The 20,536-nt window shown below is 34.2% G+C and overlaps 1 protein-coding gene across 1 annotated transcript; it reads right to left on the bottom strand.

The window, feature by feature from the left end:
* Positions 1-2,498: 2,498 nt before the first annotated feature.
* Positions 2,499-19,135, bottom strand: LOC136974096 (solute carrier family 23 member 1-like). The gene is made up of 12 exons (XM_067268893.1): positions 19,063-19,135; positions 16,234-16,281; positions 15,118-15,219; positions 13,078-13,235; positions 9,510-9,666; positions 9,269-9,450; positions 9,079-9,199; positions 8,858-8,999; positions 7,757-8,010; positions 7,412-7,685; positions 7,246-7,341; positions 2,499-2,869 (listed from the first exon to the last, which is right to left on the bottom strand). Exons 2-12 carry the CDS (start codon positions 16,270-16,272, stop codon positions 2,631-2,633), a joined length of 1,764 nt encoding a protein of 587 aa, XP_067124994.1. The 5' UTR covers positions 16,273-16,281; positions 19,063-19,135; the 3' UTR covers positions 2,499-2,630.
* Between the last annotated feature and the right edge of the window lie 1,401 nt (positions 19,136-20,536).

Here is a 20,536-nt window from a genome sequence, read left to right as displayed (position 1 = left end):
GATAGATTTTTATTAACTTAAAATATAATTTAATTTTTTTTATCAATTACAATGTATAAATTGTGGTACTATTTGTTCGTAAACTTGAAAAAGTTGTTGTAAAACTGCACAGTACGGCTGATAATTTGATTATAAGATTTTACTTTCGCGATTTTTTTTTTGGGCGAGGAAAATTTATCATGGAAGAATGATATAAGACTTTTAGACTTATTTTTTGCTAATCTATCAATAGCTCGGGGGAGTGCTCTTTGTACTGAAACACCCTGTATATCTACCTACGTAAAAAACAACGTAATTATTTAACGGGCCAAAATACTCACGTCCGGGGGAATTAAAACAACATGAGTAATTATTAACAATATTTATTAATTCAAATTAGCTACTGATAAAGACAGATTTAGAATTTATTTTATTACGTTACATTAATGGGAGGACTGAGTTTGCACATCTCTTACCAAAGAAACATAATTAGGTATATATCCTGACAAAGATAATAATAATGATTTTTCAGTATGGAAATCAGTCCGGACAGAATGTTTAATCTTCGTTAACTTTAAGTATGAAAATGCCAATTCACACAGGTATGTAGTTCCGAAACAGGAATAAATATATTTGCTACATTTGGTGATACTGGGATATTTTTCTCAATTGACGTATTTCCAAAAATCCAAAAATATAGAGGTCTGTTGCCGAAAACGCTCACTTATCAAGTAAATAGATAGGTAAGAAAAGCCATAATTTAATTTAAAACATAAAGAACAGGTACTTACATTTTAAACAAATGAAAAATTGAAACTCAACGTTGTCACCGTGGATAAACAATATTGATTAATAATAATAATATTGTTAATACTAAAGAAAAGAAGCTACCGCATGACAGTATCAAATATTCAAGCTAAATGGCTGTGTTTTCTACGAGTCCAGTCATAACTGCATGCATATTGTTGCTTTTGCGCGTTACGTTCACGCGTTGCGTTCAGTTACAAGTGTAACACATTAAGTCAAGACATCGCGAGCGATCGACCAAAATTGGCATCGCGATCGACTTGTTGGCCACCCCTGCTATATACAGTTCCCATTGCTTGAGGCTCTTCGTTTAGCGTCACACCTCGATTTAGTGTCAACTTCAGACGTACAAACACGCTTATTCTATATTGTCTTTATTTTCATATTACTGAAATAGTTCCAATAATTTTCGAAAAAAACACTTTAATTAACACAAATAATTAACTAAAACTAAGAATAAATTTAAATTCAGATAAAAATTTTTTGGAATTCCAAATGCACGACATAAATTTAAGCAAAAATATCAAAGGTGGCAAATAATATTTCTACGTGTCTTATAATACCGCAAATTTACACTTGATTAATAATTTTCTTCAATGACGTTTTAAACTTCTATAGAAAAGTGAAAAATAAATAAATTTAGTGCTTATATTTTTATATTCTCTTCGATTTTTTAAATGTTTTATTAATGTAAATCTTTATATACAAAATAATGTATCGGGAATAACAATATTATATACAATTTAGGTTAAAGTTTACCTAGGGAACCCCAATGGCCGCGCTTCCGGTCGCCATTTTGTTTGCTGTACTACGCACGCGTACTACGTTCAAAAAATTATGCAAATTAGTTAGTATCTATAATTTTTTTGAAAAAATAATAATTACATTAGTAAAAAATAAATGTTTTAAGATTATTTTGCAAGTTCAGCTAGCTATGAAATATAAAACTGTTACTCACGTGTTTGACGCTCTGTCATACATTTCCTTTCCGTTTCTTCTCGCTTTTCCTTGATTTGCGATCCCTATCGTTGATGTTTCTCTTTTTACTCGATATTTTTACACGTTTTTTAGTTTCGCCACACGAATGCGCCTTACTTTTTTCCCTTCTTACACTCGTCGCTTTGTGGAGCAGCTGGAACGGACTCCGGTTCTTTCCATTTCGGCTCGATTCCGGACCCTTCTCTGCACACACCTCCTACAACCCACTTCGTCCCCTTCAATTTTCTACCTTTTTTCGTATTTTCTCTTTGCAGTTGCTGTTTCGTCTATTTCCACAACTTCATTTATCCCGCCAATCTTAAAAGTACATAGGTTATTAATGGAAACCATCATAACAAAACGTAAAAAGTTTGCCCAGTCGACTGCTGTTTTTTGGTCGTTGTCGACGAGTATCGTTAGAAGAGGGCTTGCTGACCGTTAAACGCGCGACAGGCTTAGCGGAGAGAGGCGCGAGTCCCGACGGCGCTCCCCGGAAGTGGCGGTGGAGAGGTGGCACCCTCGTGTTTAGGGGGTTTTTAGGAGTCTCTAGTTAGTTGTAACAAAAAGCGTTCGAAACAGAAAAAACTTACCTATTTACTATTAAAAATAGCAGAAAGTAGCATTTTTTCTTCAAAATTGTTTAACTGGTGAAGAAAAAACCACTCGCAGCAGTCGAGCCGTCACGAAAAACAAAAAATTTGCATACGACAGCGTTATTTAAAAATTGTGCCACCTACACCGAATTTCTAACATCACCTGCCGTCGAGATTACCGGAAGCGCGGCCATTGGGGTTCCCTAGGTAAACTTTAACCAAAATTTATTATATCGAATGAAAAAAATGGTGATAATCTACTTTCTGAATAATTTATAACTGAATTTCATCCATGACATATTCATTTTTCTTCCCATTTTCAGCATCAGCCTTCTTACATTTATGGAAAATGTTCCTTTCTTGGTAAGATGAACAAATGGGAATGAAAGAAAAGAAAGAACAATGTAACTTGTCACCGAATGGCATTCGATAACAATCGCCATTATTTTCCGATGTGTTCGTTCCGTCCTTTTGTTCATTCCATTTCGTAATTCCTCTTTCTTCATCCGAACCTGAAATAAAATTACATATTTATATAACAAGAAATTAAAATATTCGCGCGGATTTTAAACTGGAATTACATTATAAAGAACAGAGGGAAAAAGAATTTACTCTAATTTTCTTAACCATTAAGTTTTATTTTATAAAACAAAAGCTCTCTTTACTCAATATGTTTGGCCTGAGTTTATGCAGCAACATGCAAATTTTGTACACTTTTTCATAAATCTAAATAGAAGTATATACATATATTTTCGGATAAGGAGAGGCCGTCCATCCTTGAATATGCCCACTGATGGCCGGTGGATAAACACTGGTACTTGATACTTGATCTCGGATTCGTAACTCACCGACTTTCAATGTTCAGTTCTTCTACAAGCTCTCGACTGCCCTGTCCACGTGTGGACAGGGCAGTCGAGAGCTTGTATGGAGCCTGAGATTAAAAAGGGTTCCTTTTAGCCATCTTTTTTTTTGAACAAATGAAAAGTGAAAATATAATTCTTTATTAATAAAAAGCAGTATTAAAGATTTTCTTTTTTTTCTAGTGAAAATAATATTAATTTCATATTGATAAGAATTACTACTGGCACCTAAGTTTTCTCCCGTTCCGGGGAAAAGTCCCTAGCTCCTCTTTTTCGACGGCCCTGCACGTAAAGTATTACGAACTTTCTTTACGTAAAAAATCCTCCCAGGAGGGACTCCACATTGGCAGATCGCCCAAATGTTGCGCTACCACATTCCACCAATCCAATATGCTCCCTGAATATGCTGCTTCTGTATCTTTGAATAACTATCAATGATATTAGTCTGTTTGATCATTCACTATATAAAAACTTGTCCATGAAGATTCTAACATCGCCCAAAACAAAATATAAGTTGACTTCTAAGCCAAATAAGAATATAAATCCAAATAATTTCAAGGAAGAACATAAATCAGGGGTCCCCAACCATAGCGCCCGCCGATCGTTTTACGTGTGCCCGCCGCTGTGCGACCACGATAAAAATAAAAATATTTCAGTTTTCAATAAAATGCTATGTAAAAGTTTTTTCGTTTTTAATGATTAACCACTCAAAAGTAGAAATGACATCCAACACAGATAAAAGCACAAAGCGAAATGCGACCGATCTCTTTTTCCCCTCGCGCCAAATCTTCACCAACCAAATTTCCCATACTTGAAATGAAATAAACCGGTCCGTTCTGAATATCATAAAATCAAAGTACAGATCACGACTTACAAATGAACACCTTGACGATTGCTTACGAGCAGGAATATCATCATACTCTCGTAATTACGAAGCAATGGCCAATGAAATGCAATGTCAAAAATCACATTAACTTTGAGATTTATATTTTTTTATAAAGAATTTTTATACTTTGTAGATTTTGTATGCATTGTTTAGTAATTACTTGTTTTGTAAAAATTATTGTTAATAGTCTTGTGTATGTTTTATTAGATTTTTGGAATTAAATGTTTTCTGTACATTATGTGTATGTATTATTAACTATGTCCAAATATAAATTTACCTTGAAAAAATAAATGGTGCCCGCCGTCCGGCCGGTATTCTATAATGTGCTCTTCGGTACAAAAAGGTTGGGGACCTCTGACATAAATCATGTTCATAAAATCTGCTTATTGTTCAGTAAAATGCGTGTCCCATCACGCAGAACATACAATATTCAAGTAACCGCACTTAATAACAGGCCATTTTTATCCGGGCCTCATTTATGGAGCATCGTTTGTTACAATTTATTCTTTTCATTACGTTTGGGAAAATAAAGAATTGCTGTAATAATTAAGAAAAAATTATTTATTCTTTGTCAAATTTTATTATTTTAAAATACAGTTCAGTAGAACTTTAACAGTGCTTTGATTTTTTTGTAATGTAACAAGGTCTCAAGAATATTTGGGCCTCTCTTGACTTCTGAGAGATATTGATTAACTCTTCTTTGATTAAAAAGTAAACCTTGATACAAGTTCATAAAAAGATATGTTTGGTGCTAATAAATTATTAAATTTAAGAAACAAAAATATTTATAATTTTCTATAAAATCATCTTATATAATTTATTTTTCTCAAAAACCTTTTGTTTTAAAAAGAAATATTTTAAACTATTGATTAATGCATTTCAAGGATATAAACAAAAGAGAAAAAAATGTTAATTTTTATAAAATATAAATTATTATTAAAGCAAAATTATATAAAATTACATTTAATATATTTTATAGTCTATATTCTTGAAAAATTTGTCTGGTTTTCAGTGTATATATATATATGTACATATATATACAGTCAAACCTTGGGTTTCGAACAATTCGATTTACGAACAAAGTTTTGAACACCACATTTGCCCCGGTTTCCGTACAATAACTCAGTTGACAAAGAAGCTACTTTACAGGAACCGACCAGATTAGAGACACGGACGGTCAACTCCATATATTTCCCGTGTTAAAGAAAGTCGACGGCCCGACCAATCAACGACAGGATTACAGATTCAAAAGTTAGTGGCGCCGAGATCGCCTTGCATCATTAGACGTTACGACACGAATCGTTGTTGACGTTGTTATTCAAATTACATTTCAATGCGCATGCGGGTTAGATACCACTTTCGTTTACCGATACGCGTCGCAATTGTTGTCAAACCCGTTGTTAAAATTTTCAGTTTTCCGAACCTTGTTAAACACACGGAACATTTCTCAGTGGTTTTTTTTTTTTTTTAAATATATTAAAATATACGTATTATACTCTGTAACACTACTAAACTAGAGCCTTATACCCCGTTCGCACCGAGCATTTCAATGTAGATTGTGAGCAAGGTCGGGGACTATGCCTTGGTGCGATTTCTCTCGACCGAAACGAAGTTTAATCGTGACCGATTCAAGAGAGTTCTTGAAACTAGATCCAGTCATAAGAGAGATCCCACAATCTCACGCGCACAAGATAATACAAGATGGCTGTGGAACACGTGTCGGGCTATGGACAGCGAAATAAAAAGAATATTGTATTTCGAGAGATGATGACACCTGTCTATTATCAGCAGTGCCAGTTGGGGTGAAAAATTTCTCTGCCTAAAATAAAATAAAAAAGGTCGACAGCACTAATATACTATTGTTACCTGGTCTTCGCCCAGGGCCCCTTACGTTCCAAATACGCCACTGATTATTAGATATATCGCAAGAAAAGGGATTGTATTTATTTCTAGCCAAAACTTCCATTTCATTTGTCTGCGATTGTCAGGGAAAAATTTTCTGCTAGCGAACCCTTTGTTAACTATTTCGAATATCACCACTGGATATATATAATATTATATTGCATTTATAGGTACTTTTATGCATGTAGTTCGGCTGAAAAGGTAAAAAAAAAAGTTACGGATTAAAAAAGAAAGAAAGGGATTTTGGGGATCAGGAATTAATCCATTTTATATTGTTTCATATGGAAAATTTGCTTCGATTTGAGAACAACTTTTAGGAACAAATTAAGTTCGAAAACCCGAGATTTATCTCTATAATTTGTAGAATACAAGAGTCAAATGAAGACCTTAATTTGTAAATAGATTTCTAAGTATCGATCATAAATGTCATACTAACTATACGAATCTTCAACATAGTCTTTGTAACCAATGGAAGATATGCATTGCAAGAAATAAAGGTTACGGATTCTTATGAAACAGAATTCTTTTGATTGTTTGTAGAGCTACTCATGCACCGCCTTCTGCAACTCTTATGTGAAAATTCTGAACTCAGTGCTTCTTTAAGTAATCCAAACCAGTGATAATCATGTGAAGCACATTCCATGGGAAGTTTCCCATGGTTGCAGCTGCCGAATGAGCAATATGTAGCTTCGCATTGTCTTGTTATAGAAGAATTTTGTGAAGTTTAACAAGGACGATATGGTGTGCTAAATTTTGACTGATTTTAAATAATTCAGCTATCTTATCCATCGTAACACGACAATATTCCTGTACGATGCGTTCAACTTCAGCCATTGACTATGGTGTCCCAACTCAGCTAGTCATTATCCCTAGAAGTCGCTCCTTCAAACTTTTATACGCCACTTATGCACTTGCTAAAGAGATGTGTACGCACTCCCGTACTGAGCTTTCATTTGAGATAAATTTCTTCTGTTTTCACCCTTCACTACTAAGGAATCTGATAACAGAACGATAATCTTCCCTGATGCATGACTTCGGCGGCCATCTTAGGACTGCTGTTGTGACGTCAATTTTTACACACATTTTAAGGTTTTCATTTGACTGACCTATATATTTTTCAATTTATGATTTAAAAAACACATAATGTAATATGCAAATTTTCAATAAATTAATTCTAATCCTTTCTTTCCTGTTAAATTGTTCAAAACATCAGTTTATCAGCTTAAAATTCTACACTTACCTGGTACAGTATTATCCAGAACAAATCCTAAAATAGCTCCAACGAATGTACCAGTTCCGAGTAGAACAGTAAATATTTGATCGAGGATTGGCACTCCTAAATAAAATTTTTTTATTTTAAAATAGTGGATGATGCTTACATTGTGTCTTACAAGATATTAACTAACCAGTATTTATTGCTCCACGATTAGCTTCTATCCATTTAGGAATGCAGATTCCTAAGAACAGACTCAAACCCAGAATAAATAAATTTCTAGGTGAATTAAGATTAACGTATTGAAGGTTAGACAACCCGACGGCTGAAACCACCGAAAACATAACGACGAAGATTCCACCGATAATAGGTTCGGGAATAGTTATGAAGACTGTACCAAATTTGCCTAAACAACCAAGTAAAATCGTAAATAATGCCCCACACTGAACCACTCGTCTGCTGGCTACCTATACAGGAAATTTTCAAAATTGAAAACTATTTAATATTTAAAAAGTTATTTTAATAATATCAAACTTACTTTTGTAATACCAATAGCACCGACATTTTCGCTGTAAGATGTCATTCCACTACCTATTCCCCAAAGTCCCGCTAAGACACTTCCAATGCCTTCCACAAATATACCCCTATTGATAGCATGAATGGGAGGAGCAGGAGCACCGGATATTCTGGCACAAGCGTAGAAATTTCCGATTGATTCCACGAGTGCTGAGAGCACACCCGCTAAAAATCCCAGCACAGCTGAAGTCGATACTGTTGGTAATCCCCATTGACCTGCATTAGACAATAATTTTTTACGAATTTTCAGTTCGTCCACTAGTGGCGGGTAGATAAACCTAATGCCGTAAACAAGACCGTGGTTTTCGGTAAACCGCGGTTTTAGCAGAAACCGAATCCGGAATTTTGAACAGGCAATGAAAGCGGTGTCATTATAATTTTTTAAATATGGTTTACTTTATATATTTCTTTTCAAACAGTATAAAAATTTCAGACTATAAAAGATTAGATTCACAGAAAAATATTAGGTTTAGGTTTATTTGATTACAGTAATGCAACACTTAGACAATGTGCTAAGGGGGACTTTCTATGGGAAGTTGGCCCCTGTTTAAGTGTTACTAACGTAAAGAAAACCCAGAAAAGTCTACATGGTCAGTCCGTTGGCAAAGCGCGAACCACGACTATCAGTGATCAGTGATTTTATCCACTCGACCACTGGTGGACAATGAAACACTTGGCCGATATGCTCATAGGAAAATTTTCAATGGAAAACTATGCGTTACATATTGTGTTATATACGCAAATAAAACTTCAAGTGGCCAGCCCGTTAGTGAAGCACGAACTGGCGGGCCTAAACCAGTTAACCGATTTTGAGAATTTCTCGTTTTTTGCCAGCACTAGGTAAAACTACTAAACACTGGTAGTCTGATCTCGAGTTCGCGCCTCACCAATAGGCTAGCCACGTGGTGATTTCCGGGTTTCCTTCAAGTGTTTAACACCCAAACAAGAGCCAGTTGCTCAAAGAAAGTCCTTCCTTGATGCATAACCTAGACAAATCGCTTAAGTGTTACGTTGCCTTACTTTATTAACCTGCCAGTTTTCGGTCTAGATCGAATATACTTACCTGGATATGGAAATCTGAACCAAGGACTATTATACAACGCGGATATTCTCAAATCCGTTCTAGCAGAATTTCCGTTAGAGAGAACGTTGGTTGCGGTCAAAGTTGCACAGATTAGCCATGATATGATTATAGTCAAAAGGACCTGTTTTAAACCGTATAATTAAAATATATACTTTATTCCTATTTCTTAAATTTAAATTTTATTCAACGTAGAAAAATACCGGAAATAGTTCGAAGATTGGACTGCTAACTTTTATAATCCCATTATTTTTACTGTAGACACAACAAGATATCTTCGCATTTCGTAAATATTGAGAAAATAATGTCAACAAAATAATGGTCCTGTAAAAATTTTATTTTACTTGCCAAATTCTTCTTTCGGTTCAATACAGTAAATTCAAATATACTTACAAGAAACCGATTGCCCAATTTCCACTCATGTAAGTAGCAGCCTCTACAAACAAAGAAATGCCTACCAATGTGATAACAGGAGTTATGGCTAAAGGAGTAATCCATCTCAATACGAATCCTATTATACCAGTAAGTCCTAAAAGTACTTCAAAGATCGCAGCGCAAGCTATAGATCCTTGAACCTAAATAAATAAATAAATGTAAATGTTTGCCTGTAGATCGGAGAGATTTTATCACTTACCATTCTCATTCTGGATTGCCACATTTCTTCGTATTCGTGTTCTGTGAAATCGGTACTTAAATTACCACTATGATGTGGACATTTCCATTCTGGAAGATTTAATATTGTTATTGCCGGAGTCAGGAAGGCCACAGAACATCCTTGAATAATTGGCAATCTATAAATATATAAACAACTCCAAATTTAGAAAGTTTTAAAAAATGCGAATGTATTAATTCATTTAACTTAAATATTGGGTTGTTCGGAAAGCAATTTCGTTTTTCCATAGAAAAATAAACGCAGTATTCTTATAATAAATAAATATTTTAATGAATTACAGTATATATTGACCATTTTGGTCAAATATTTGTTGTCATTGTTTCTGGTAGTAGCATGATTTCACATTAGAGTTTTGATCGTTGTTTACAAAAAACTGATCCAAGTGATTTTTGACATTGTCATTTCAAGTAAATGTCTTACAGTTAAAAAAAATTTGTATAGACCGAAACAAGTAATAAGCTGAGTGTGCCCGATCTGGCAAATATGGTTAGTGTGATAACACATCCCATCTAAGCTATAACAGTTTCTGACGAGTTACCAAACTTGTGTGAAATTTGGCATTATCATGGTAAAACACTACACTTTCTTTGTTGATCAATTCTGGCCTTTTCTGTTTGATGATATTACTCAATTTGTTTACTCGATGACAGTACACTTTCGAATCAATTGTTAAATTGTCTGGTAAAAGCTCAAAAAAAATTTCTTTAAAATCCCACCATAGAGAGCGTCTCCCTTTAATAACATGTGGAACTCATATATATACATGTGGAACTCATATAGCTTTGAAACGAAACCAATTCGTTATAAGTAATAATAAACGGTTCAATTTAACAGATCTAATCTCTTAGTGATTTCACGTGTTGTTATACGGCAGATTGCTTCAATCAGTACCTTTATTTTGTTTTCATTGGCTTCAAATGGCCATCCAGAATGTGGTGTATCTTCGATATTAAAATTGCCAGAACGCAATTTTGTAAACCAGTTTTGGCACTGTCTTTCTCTCAACACATCTTCTCCAAACATGTACCACAAGTTTTTTCTTGTTTGAACAGCATTTTGATTTTTAGTTATAAAAAAGCAAAATATGCCGAAAATGATGCTTTCGATTTTCCAAATTTGATGGGTCACCGAAAAAAAAAAAAAAAAAACAATTGTACAGAATCAAACAAAATTTCTTACAAATAAGCCTTAAAATGTCAACTGTCAAATTATATAATGAAAATGTGGTTTAAAATTAAATTGGCTGATAAAAATACATCTAATTCCTCTAGTAATAAAAAAACGAAATTACTTTCCGAACAACCCAATATGTTAAAATAAACGTTTCAGAAGTCTCAAGCTAAATGGAAATTCGCATGTTCTTGAAAGAAATATTTTCTGTCGTTTTCCGCAATTCGAGATGTAGCGAGTGACTGAACTGATCAGAAACAAAGTAAACAACGTTCCAAATTCACTTTTAAAACACAAGATTCCGCATTTTAACGAATTTCCCCAATTAATAGAGAGGTTGAGGCCGAAGTTTTAAACGCGAAAACGTGTACGTCGGACGTTAAGCGTCGCTTTCCTGTAAGCCTAGAAGTTTGACAATGGCGTTTAGAATGTCGAGCATGATTCCACCGACTTTCCAAACATCATTGTCAAACTTCTAGGCTTACAGGAAAGCGGCTGTCAACGTCCGACGTACACGTTTTCGCGTTTAAAACTTCGGCCTCAACCTCGCTAATGTCTGTAGACACTACTACATTTTTTTTTTTTTTTTTTTTTGCGGCTATTGCCATAATATTAGGTTTTTTGCTGCAAAATTTCCCTGCCTCTGCATTAACTTCACCCGAACCTTGTTTGTGCGATCGGGCATAATTATGCCCGATCGCACAAACAAGGTTCGGGAGATTTCTGTATCCCTCCTTATCTGATTATCCAGAAGTCCCGTTTTATTCACAGTTTCAGTGTCATCTCTTTCCATGACAATTATGCCATGGAAAGAGTGATGATGTTGACAGGATAAACTTTTTCTATGGTATTTGTTGATTATTAACAGTTCTATTTTCAAATATATTTACCTTTGTATGTTGAAAATAATCTTTTCATTTCGTTATTTTACTTTATATAGTAAGACCCACTTAACGCGGGGGATGCGTTCCTAGACGACAAAGCGCTAAACGAGGTCATTTTAACAGAGTAAATAGGGATAGGAGAACACGTGACCAAAAATAAACAAATTTTACTTTAATTTTATTTTTATATTAATTTGTATAATAATATATGTTAAATAACACACAAACATATGCGCACAGAAATGTAAAGTTAATTTTTTGTGACGAAGGTCCTGGCTCTTCTGAAATTCTTGTTTTTTGCGATGAACGTCGTGTAGTTTCATTGGACGCTTTTTTTTTTCCTTACGCAAATGTCGGTAGCAGGAGATGGCATCCAAAATGCCTCGCTTTGCTTTGGCATCCTATCAAAATCTGGATCATTCGCTACAGTTTAATCAACGATTTCGGTTATCGTTACCAAACTTTTACTAAGGAAATCTGTAGAGAAATTCTTCGGGTTCTTTGTTTTCAGAATCACTATTTTCCAGTTCTTTTTTTTTTTTTTTTTTTTTTTTTAACTCTTTCCGCCCTGTGGGCACTAAGAGGGCCTCTTTTAGTAGGCCCATTATGGGTTCGGCCAGGCCCACAATGGTGCGACCCGGGTGGTGAGGGACGGGGCCCGACATATCCGAACGGACCACCCCCCGAAAAATTCCTGGGGATTATTCGACCCGTTCGGATTCGATCCCGGGTCCCCCAGAGCGGTAGGCTGCCACCTTTACCGCTCGGCCATCCGGCCGTCTATTTTCCAGTTCTACACAAATTCCTTGTTCTGCCAGTTCTTGAAGGTCGTCGTTGGTAAGACTCTCACCAGAAACCTGCAGTAACTCCTCAATATCCTGCTCGTGTACATCTCCTAGTCCCGCTGTATCAATTAGGTTGAGTTTGATCAACCTAACGATACAGCGATAAGCTCTTCTCGTTGGGCTTGGATATACCTTCAGCCATAATTTCTTCCACACTTCGTTCGTGCATTTATCAGTTAATTCTCGCCAAGCGAAGTCGATATTTCCTATCGCATCCACGATGTTATATTTTTTTTTTTTTTCCAAAATTGCACCAAACAAACATAGATAGATTTAAAGAAAGTACACCTTTCTTTAAATCTATGTTCTTTAAAGAAAGAAAGTAAGAAGAACAAATGTTAAAATGAAAACATATTAAAAGTTTGGATATTTTAGTTAATCTTTGTTATTTTTATCATGGAGTGTCAAAGGGGTGAAAATTCAAAGGGGTTTGCCATGTTGAGGTTTCCTATTCGTAAATAATCGTCTTATGTACGAATCAATGAAATTCCGCGATAATTTAAATCGGCATAAATTTTGAGCCTTTTTAAGGCTTCAAGCAGACCGCGTTATATCGAATCATCGTTAAGCGAGGGTCTTACTGTATATTAAAATTCGAATCATAAAACAACTTTATTTTTAGAACTTTACCTGACCCCAAATGTACTCTGGACAAAAGTAACAATTCCTGACACGAAGAACGTTGTGGATGTTATGTAACCTCGAGCGGGATCGTCCTTCCTTATACATAGATATGGCGTAATGATATAAGCATAAGCTACCATTCCACCAAACATAGTTAAATAATTCTGTTTAAATTAAAACTTGAATGTTATATATCATCATAAAAACATATATTTAAATAATTTAAATATTTTATATGCTAAATCATCTACTTTATGGGAAAATATATAATAAAAGATTAAAGATGCTTCGATCATTTTAGAAAATCTCGAGACCTTAAAAATACAGTTAAACCACGATTTAACTACTAATCGACGGTATGTGTATGCGTCTACTTTGTATTATACTGTATCTCGAGACTGGATCGATCAAAAGTGTTAAAACTTGGCAAGATTATTTCTATACATGGAGTATTGACGCTGATAAATTTTGGTGGTTAAAGGTCAATTGCGTGTGGAGATAGAAGAGATCATAGGTCATATCTCGAGTGAGGTCAGACTTCACAAAAAGTTTCCTCGTTACTGGCATTAATTTTTAGAAACTCACTTCATGTCCAAAAATAAGGCCTTTGAATAATATTAATAATATTATAATGATTATTTTTTACCAAAATCTCATAACAGATCGCGACAAACATAATTTTTTTTTCATTTAAACTTAGCCTCCTGTTTGAGAACCGGAAAAGTCATTTTTGAATATAAATGCAATATTAATCAATCATTAAATTAAGCGTATTAAATGAAACGTTATATTCTTCATTTTTAGGAAAAGAAACTCGTGTTGAATATTGAATTAATTTAAATAGCAATATATGAATAAGGTCGCATGCTTACTATTAAATTCAAGAAACGAGTTACGCCTTCCTTGCAAAGCGTAATTTAGGATTTTCTTTTAATTAAATAATTAATTTGTCAGTGTGAGGTACTGGAAAACTAAACCAGACTGTTTGGTCGACCACGAATCCATCCATTACAGAGTGGTCTGATCCGCAATGGGATAGAGAGGAGAGGAACGAAACCTAACTGTTCCACCTCGAATCCGATGGTATGGAGATAGCTAAATCGGAAAATATTTCATTTTTTTTTATAGTGCAATTATTCTTATATCACTCAAAATTGTTTTTATAATATTTAATTGTATCCTGCTCGCACTCTGTTACTAGATATTAAACATATTCTTTGAAAGTGCTAAAATTAATCGTAATCAATGTTTGTCGTGTAGCAATGTGTAACAAAAAGAACACTCGCTTTGACACTCATCTGTGTAATAAACAAATCTGAGATCTGTAAAAAAAGATTAGTTTTGCCAGATAGTTTCTCAGAGGATGTTATATTTAATGATGAAACAAGTTTTTTGCTTCATGACAAATAGTCAACAATCATATTTTTATGAAAAGACGCGAATGTGGCATGAAGACAAATTCACGGCTAAATCGATAATGCCTCAAGGTATAATAAATAAAGAGTAGGTACGTTCTTGCTACTACCATGGCCACCACTCTTTTTAGAAAACTTTCCACTAGATTTTAATATATTAATATTTCAGTTCAAATTGTTTTCCATCTCTTTATACTAGTGAAGTCATCCACTAAAATTAATCTGGCTCTCAAACTGATGGTCATTCCAATTTAACCCAAGGATGTTCTATCAGATCATGATTCTATGAAGGTCAGTGAAATTCTTCCCAATTAATCTCGTCATACTAATATTTTACAGGACAAGAGCATTATCGCTTGCTTTAATCAGAAACGTGCCTTCTCCAAATTGTTGTCACAAAATGGGAAAGCACAGGATTATGCAGCGTGTAAATGTTAATCCTAGCACCATAAGTCTACTTCACTGGAATAATAGGGAATGCATCCACTTATAAGATGGAGTGTTCGAATTTTCTCGATAAGTATATTTTAATATCACTTTATTTCTATAAAATTTCATTTAAATTCGAAAAAGGAAATAAAATTCATAATAAATTTACATCAAGGAAATAAAAAAAAATCAAAGAACAAACCTGAATTCCTAAAATGATGCTAATGTACCAAGGAGGTACATCATCGATACCATAATGAAGATTGGATTTAGAAGATGATTTCTCATTTTCTTTCTTACTTATCTGAAACATTAATTATAAAATTAACTAAAAACAAATGTACAAAATAGTAATAAAGCTAAAATGTTTGTTTTTTACAATGAAACATGTATAATGAGAAAATGACAAGTTTCTTATATGCAAAGAGAATCGTAATTATATGTTCTTCTGCATATAAATTGACACAGCTTATCAATAAAAGCTGTCTTAGTTTTTAGATTAGTTTAAGTTTAGCACTTTCTGTATGATGGCCCAGGGCTCCAGGTGATAGTCATCATCCTTCCTCTCTAGCAATCCTGATTCGACAGGCCAGCAACCTCAGAAATTTTCAGTTATGTCGGGCTTCTCCCTCATTAACCTGATGAGGGATCAGCCCATGGTACGCCTAGCCAAAACCACCATAAGCATGGAAAAAAGCCCTCTTAGTGCCGACTGGGAGAAAAAGATTAAAAAATAATAATTTTTGTATACAGGGTGGATGAAAAGTAACTAAGCATTGATAATTTTTGTAGTAATAACGTAATCACGATAAAATTTATGTCTGCAGCTACAGCAATTAAATTTTATAATTATTGAATTATAAAATTTACGTGGGCATCGGTTATGTGGGCAGTGACCGAAAGACGCGCAGTGGCAAAAAAATGGCCGACCACGTCTGTCCAGATTGCTGTAGGTTATAACGTGTAGAAATCAGCGGTTGCAGTACAGATATAATGGCGTATGTGAAAAGACGTCGTGCCACAATCTGTTCGGAAACAATCAAGAATTGCCATTCGAAACTAACGACCACCAGTTCGGTTGCGTAGTAGTCGTCCATCCAAATCACGCTCCCCGATCGTTTCGGGAAGTCGGTGGATGGCGCTGATGCCTATATTGAATTATACGGTAGGCACACGTATTTTCATTTAATACGATAGATGTCAAATAATTATCATCATCTTTGCCATAAAAATATAGAAATTATAGAGATATCTCAATGCCTAGTTACTTTCCTCCCACACTATGTTCTATTAAGCCGTTAAAACGTAATTTACATACTTCGATGCATTTCGATGCTGATAGAACGTTCCGCTGCATTTCGTTGTCCTAAAAAAAGAAAAATAGATATAAATGAAGACTTTTTGCATTATAATAAATGAAAATTTAATTTTCTATTAGACAAAAAATTGTGTTTACTGTTTAAAGAATATTATGAAATTATCCAAGTTCATTAAAATAAGTGTAAAATTTTACGAATTAAGATCTGTAATAAGGCGTTTTCACAATCAAAGTACTGTATACATACAGTAACGTGTGAGGATATTTGATTGGTAGACAAAGGATTGAATTACGTTGCCGATAGGCGCTACAAACTTTCTTACATGCTGTTAAAATTCAAAACAACATACAACACAGATTTCGTGGGAAGCATTTGGTTTAATCCAGTGTTACTCAATTCTTTTTTTTTTCTCGGGCCACATATACATGATAGCTGTTACACGCGGGCCGCAACATAACGATTATAATAAAAAACGGTTAATGTGAGCCTAGGTATACAAAATGGCGACCGTCGACAATAACCTAAACGCGCCTATATTTAAACTTTTTTAAAACTAAAACATTTTTAAAACGTAAATTTGCTACTTACTTTTTCCCCTGCTTTTGGTTACTTTTCCTACTCTTGGACCAGAAACGAAAAATAAAAAAGTCATCATACTACCTATAAATTCAATTGATGCATGGACGAAGTGAATTATGAGATTCTATACATCAGTGGTTCGAACAAAATTTGCCTGTATTGTACATAAATTTTACTCCTCTTAAAAACTACAGTCTTACGATTCACATCTCTCGCCTTTTCATTCACGATAGGCAGCATCTCCATAGACGGTGGCACCTGCAATCCACGGCCACCTAGCCTTCCATGTGTCGTTCATGTTGTCTTTCGGGCCGGAAATCACTATTACATATCCTTGGTTATGGCAAATTTAATATATTTAACACATATTTACACACTTTAAACGCAAATTTGAACCACATATAAACCTTTTTCAAAATTTTTACCTCACTTACACAAAGTTAACACACCTTTAATACACTTTTATGACATTTAATACGCATTAAACACATTAAGGACACGTTTAACATGTTAATTACCATTGACAAACTTTCCTCTTTGATAACTTTAACTTTGAGTAAATTGTACAAACTTTAAAAAAACACAGACACTTTTAAAAAAATTAACGTGCTTAATTCGTCTACATCATAACCAAAATTCGAAATTCACATTATTCCTCGTGTTTCCGGAACGGAATTTTTTGATGGATATTTGCATACGAAGGCATCATTACTATCAGTGCTATCTACATTTCTTTTCTAAAAACACTTGCCATCGAGGTTACCGGAAGCGCCGCCATTTTGTATACCTAGGCTCACATTAACCAAAAGAATTAGGTTAAGTGGCAAGTTATGGCGTAGACTGTTTACAAACACAACTTTAAGTGTGACTGATTTATATTGCGAACATTTTATCACAATTTCATTTAAATTAGGCTTGTAACTGCTGCATGTTACTCGTAAAACGGCATCCAGGTGTGAATCAGTAAGCCGATTTCTATATATATGTTCTTTGCATATTTCATTTTTGAGTATGACGTTTCACGCAGATACGTTGATGCGAACAACGTAAAATTTGAGCACATTTTTTTACAGAAAGGATAAAAGGGACTTAGCAGTGTGGGCGAAGTGACCGAATCTATTTTTTGCCGCAAAAATTTCAAAATTTATATTTTGACTGCATTATTTACGGGTCACGTCCGGGCCACTCACATAAGCTCAGCGGGCCGCAGGTTGAGAATCGTGGGTTTAATCTATACTGATTTTTAAAAAAATTATCATTATAGACTCCGTGCATGACGTATTTTACGTTATAAAAACGCCCGTTATAACTTTATGCATAACCTACGCATAAAGTTATAACGGACGTTTATATATAAACTTCACGTTAAAAGTTTATTTTATAAAATTGCAGAGCCATCATATTTGATCCTTTATTGAAGTTACGCGTCGTCATCGTACGCATGGCCACATAAGAACGTACTTAGTGTTTGTCGGCCATACTATTTTTTGCAATCTCGCTTTTAGTTGTGGTCTGTTAATTATTTCATTGTTAATACGACGACGTAATCTTCGATATCTTCAGAAGAAAACAAAGCGAGAGTTTCAATGGCGTCCATGTTTGTTATATTTTTACAACATAAAGTGCTTGGATGCGCATACGCCGTCTAACGTTACGCATTTATAATTCTAACGTCGGGTAAATATAAGTAAAATACGTCGCGTATTTTCACCGTTCGTTCGTAATAAGATTAGACTATTTGTTTATTGTATTGAATACTTATTTTAAAATAAAAAACTAGTAGCAGAATAACAAAATGCCAAATATAAAAATGAATCTAAAAATCCAAGAATTAATTGCGTAACTTTCCCGGCAAAAACATTTAAACTGTCATATCCGAGTTATTTGTCACAAATCGATAAAATAATTTCCCTTTCATCCTAACGACCATCTTTCGCTTTAACGAGGAATGGCGAAAAGATGCCTCTTCAATGGCCACACCATTTTCTCCTCATCCCTCTATCAGCTATCGTTCTTTTTATATCATCTTAGTATGATCTTGGTCTTCCTCTTCCACTTTCTCCTAAGATTTGTCTCATTTTCTTTAAAGTGTTCGCACGTAAAGAGCATGTGAGGAATCACTTTACGTGCCGACGCGATACCGGGACCGTGCACACGGGGATTTTTAGAGGTTTAATCCACAATTAGAAAGTATTAAAACATTAAACACATTTTTAACTTAATTTTACGAGCAAATGATATTTACTTACCAGTAGATTTTCGTGAAGAACGCACTAAATTTTCTAAATACACTTTCGATATTCGTTCGATTAAACAATTTCATCACAAATGAGTGGCGTTATTTAGCTGAAAATTTGATTTATCACTCAATAGCTGTAAAAATACACGCATGAATGTATCCCTTAATTGCTAAAAAGAATTTTCTATTGTAACTTAGGAATATTTTTGCATGAAATTATCGTCTTTATCTAAAATTTTGATTATATTCAAAGTAATTTTTAAGTAGGCCTACATTCTTTTAATTTTGTCTTGTATTTTTAAATTTATAATTTCTATTTTCTTTGGGTAAATCAAAAATAATTATAATCACAAATAATAATAATAATTTATTTTGAATTGTTATGTATAATTAAAATACAATTTACTAGAAGTAAGTTCTTATTAATTTTAAAAGTACGAACACAAAATTACAATAAGTAGATGATTCTTAAGTGCCGCATGTGTCTCACGTGGCACTTAATAATTGAGAATATTGGAAAACAGGAGGATTCAAATAAAAACATCGTAACAGATGGAGTCACACTCAGTTTCAAATGTTGTCGGGAAAGTTAAGCAACTCGTAGCTGAATTTTTTTTCCTTTGTTATCTACGCGTTTTCATTAATGACATTAAGTGTAAATTAAGAATTTACACTTAATGTCATTAAGTTAGTAAGCTAGTTGCTATAAGCAAAGTCTCCCCAACATTCATAATCATACAGTAATTATATACTTACTCTATGATTGTTGATTTCTAGTACTGTATATGTAAACTAATTAAGAATGGTTCGCATATCAGCGTACAGTAAGGGCTTCTTCAGGCTGAAGGAAATGGCAGCTATACGTGTCGTGCATAATAAAACGACAATAGTATACTTGCAACTGATTGCAGTCATATGACGACGCAAATTTCTAAACAGCCAACCGTTTATATTGTCTCGTGTCCTTTAGCAATAGCATCTTGTGAGACTTACTTTGCAAATTAGTAGATTTGTCAATGTCTTCTGGCATTTCAATGGTCAGTTAATGTGTCTGAGTTGATAAACTATATATTGCATAATCTTTCACATGCTCAACTTCAAATGCTTCAAATGCTATTGAAAATTATGAAATACAGTACTAGCTACATATTCCGAGCGTTGCTCGGACTTTTGAGTGGGGAGAGGGTGATAGAAACAGTGGTCTTAATAACTAAAATATACATTTATCAATCTCAGTATTTACATTAATGAAACACAAACACAACAAAATTGCTCGGGCTAAAGTTAGCAGGCGATAGGACCTCGACATAACTTAGTACCCTACATTTGCCACATCTTCACGCCCAAACCATTACATCTTTCTCTTCGGCGGCATTATCTACAGATTAACAGCTTTAATTTGATACCTGAACCGTATTTTTAGCCCCAGTTGTTTACTCAAACTAATACGAACAAACTGCTACTGCTACTGCTACTGCTATCAG

This window comes from Centruroides vittatus, unplaced genomic scaffold (genome assembly GCF_030686945.1).
Source record: "Centruroides vittatus isolate TY-2023 unplaced genomic scaffold, ASM3068694v2 contig_341, whole genome shotgun sequence".
In the NCBI taxonomy this organism is placed as follows: domain Eukaryota; kingdom Metazoa; phylum Arthropoda; class Arachnida; order Scorpiones; family Buthidae; genus Centruroides; species Centruroides vittatus.
This window is presented reverse-complemented; position numbering and strand designations above follow the sequence as displayed.

What these genes read in the sequence shown, in the direction of transcription:
- LOC136974096 (XM_067268893.1), bottom strand. Translation starts at nt 16,272, where the DNA reads ATGCAGCGGAACGTTCTATCAGCATCGAAATGCATCGAA. An exon ending in AATTGGGCAATCGGTTTCTT is followed by an intron (nt 9,200 to 9,268) that starts GTAAGTATATTT and finishes AAATTTTTACAG; the next exon opens with GACCATTATTTTGTTGACAT. An exon ending in TCTGGATAATACTGTACCAG is followed by an intron (nt 2,870 to 7,245) that starts GTAAGTGTAGAA and finishes ATTTTATTTCAG; the next exon opens with GTTCGGATGAAGAAAGAGGA.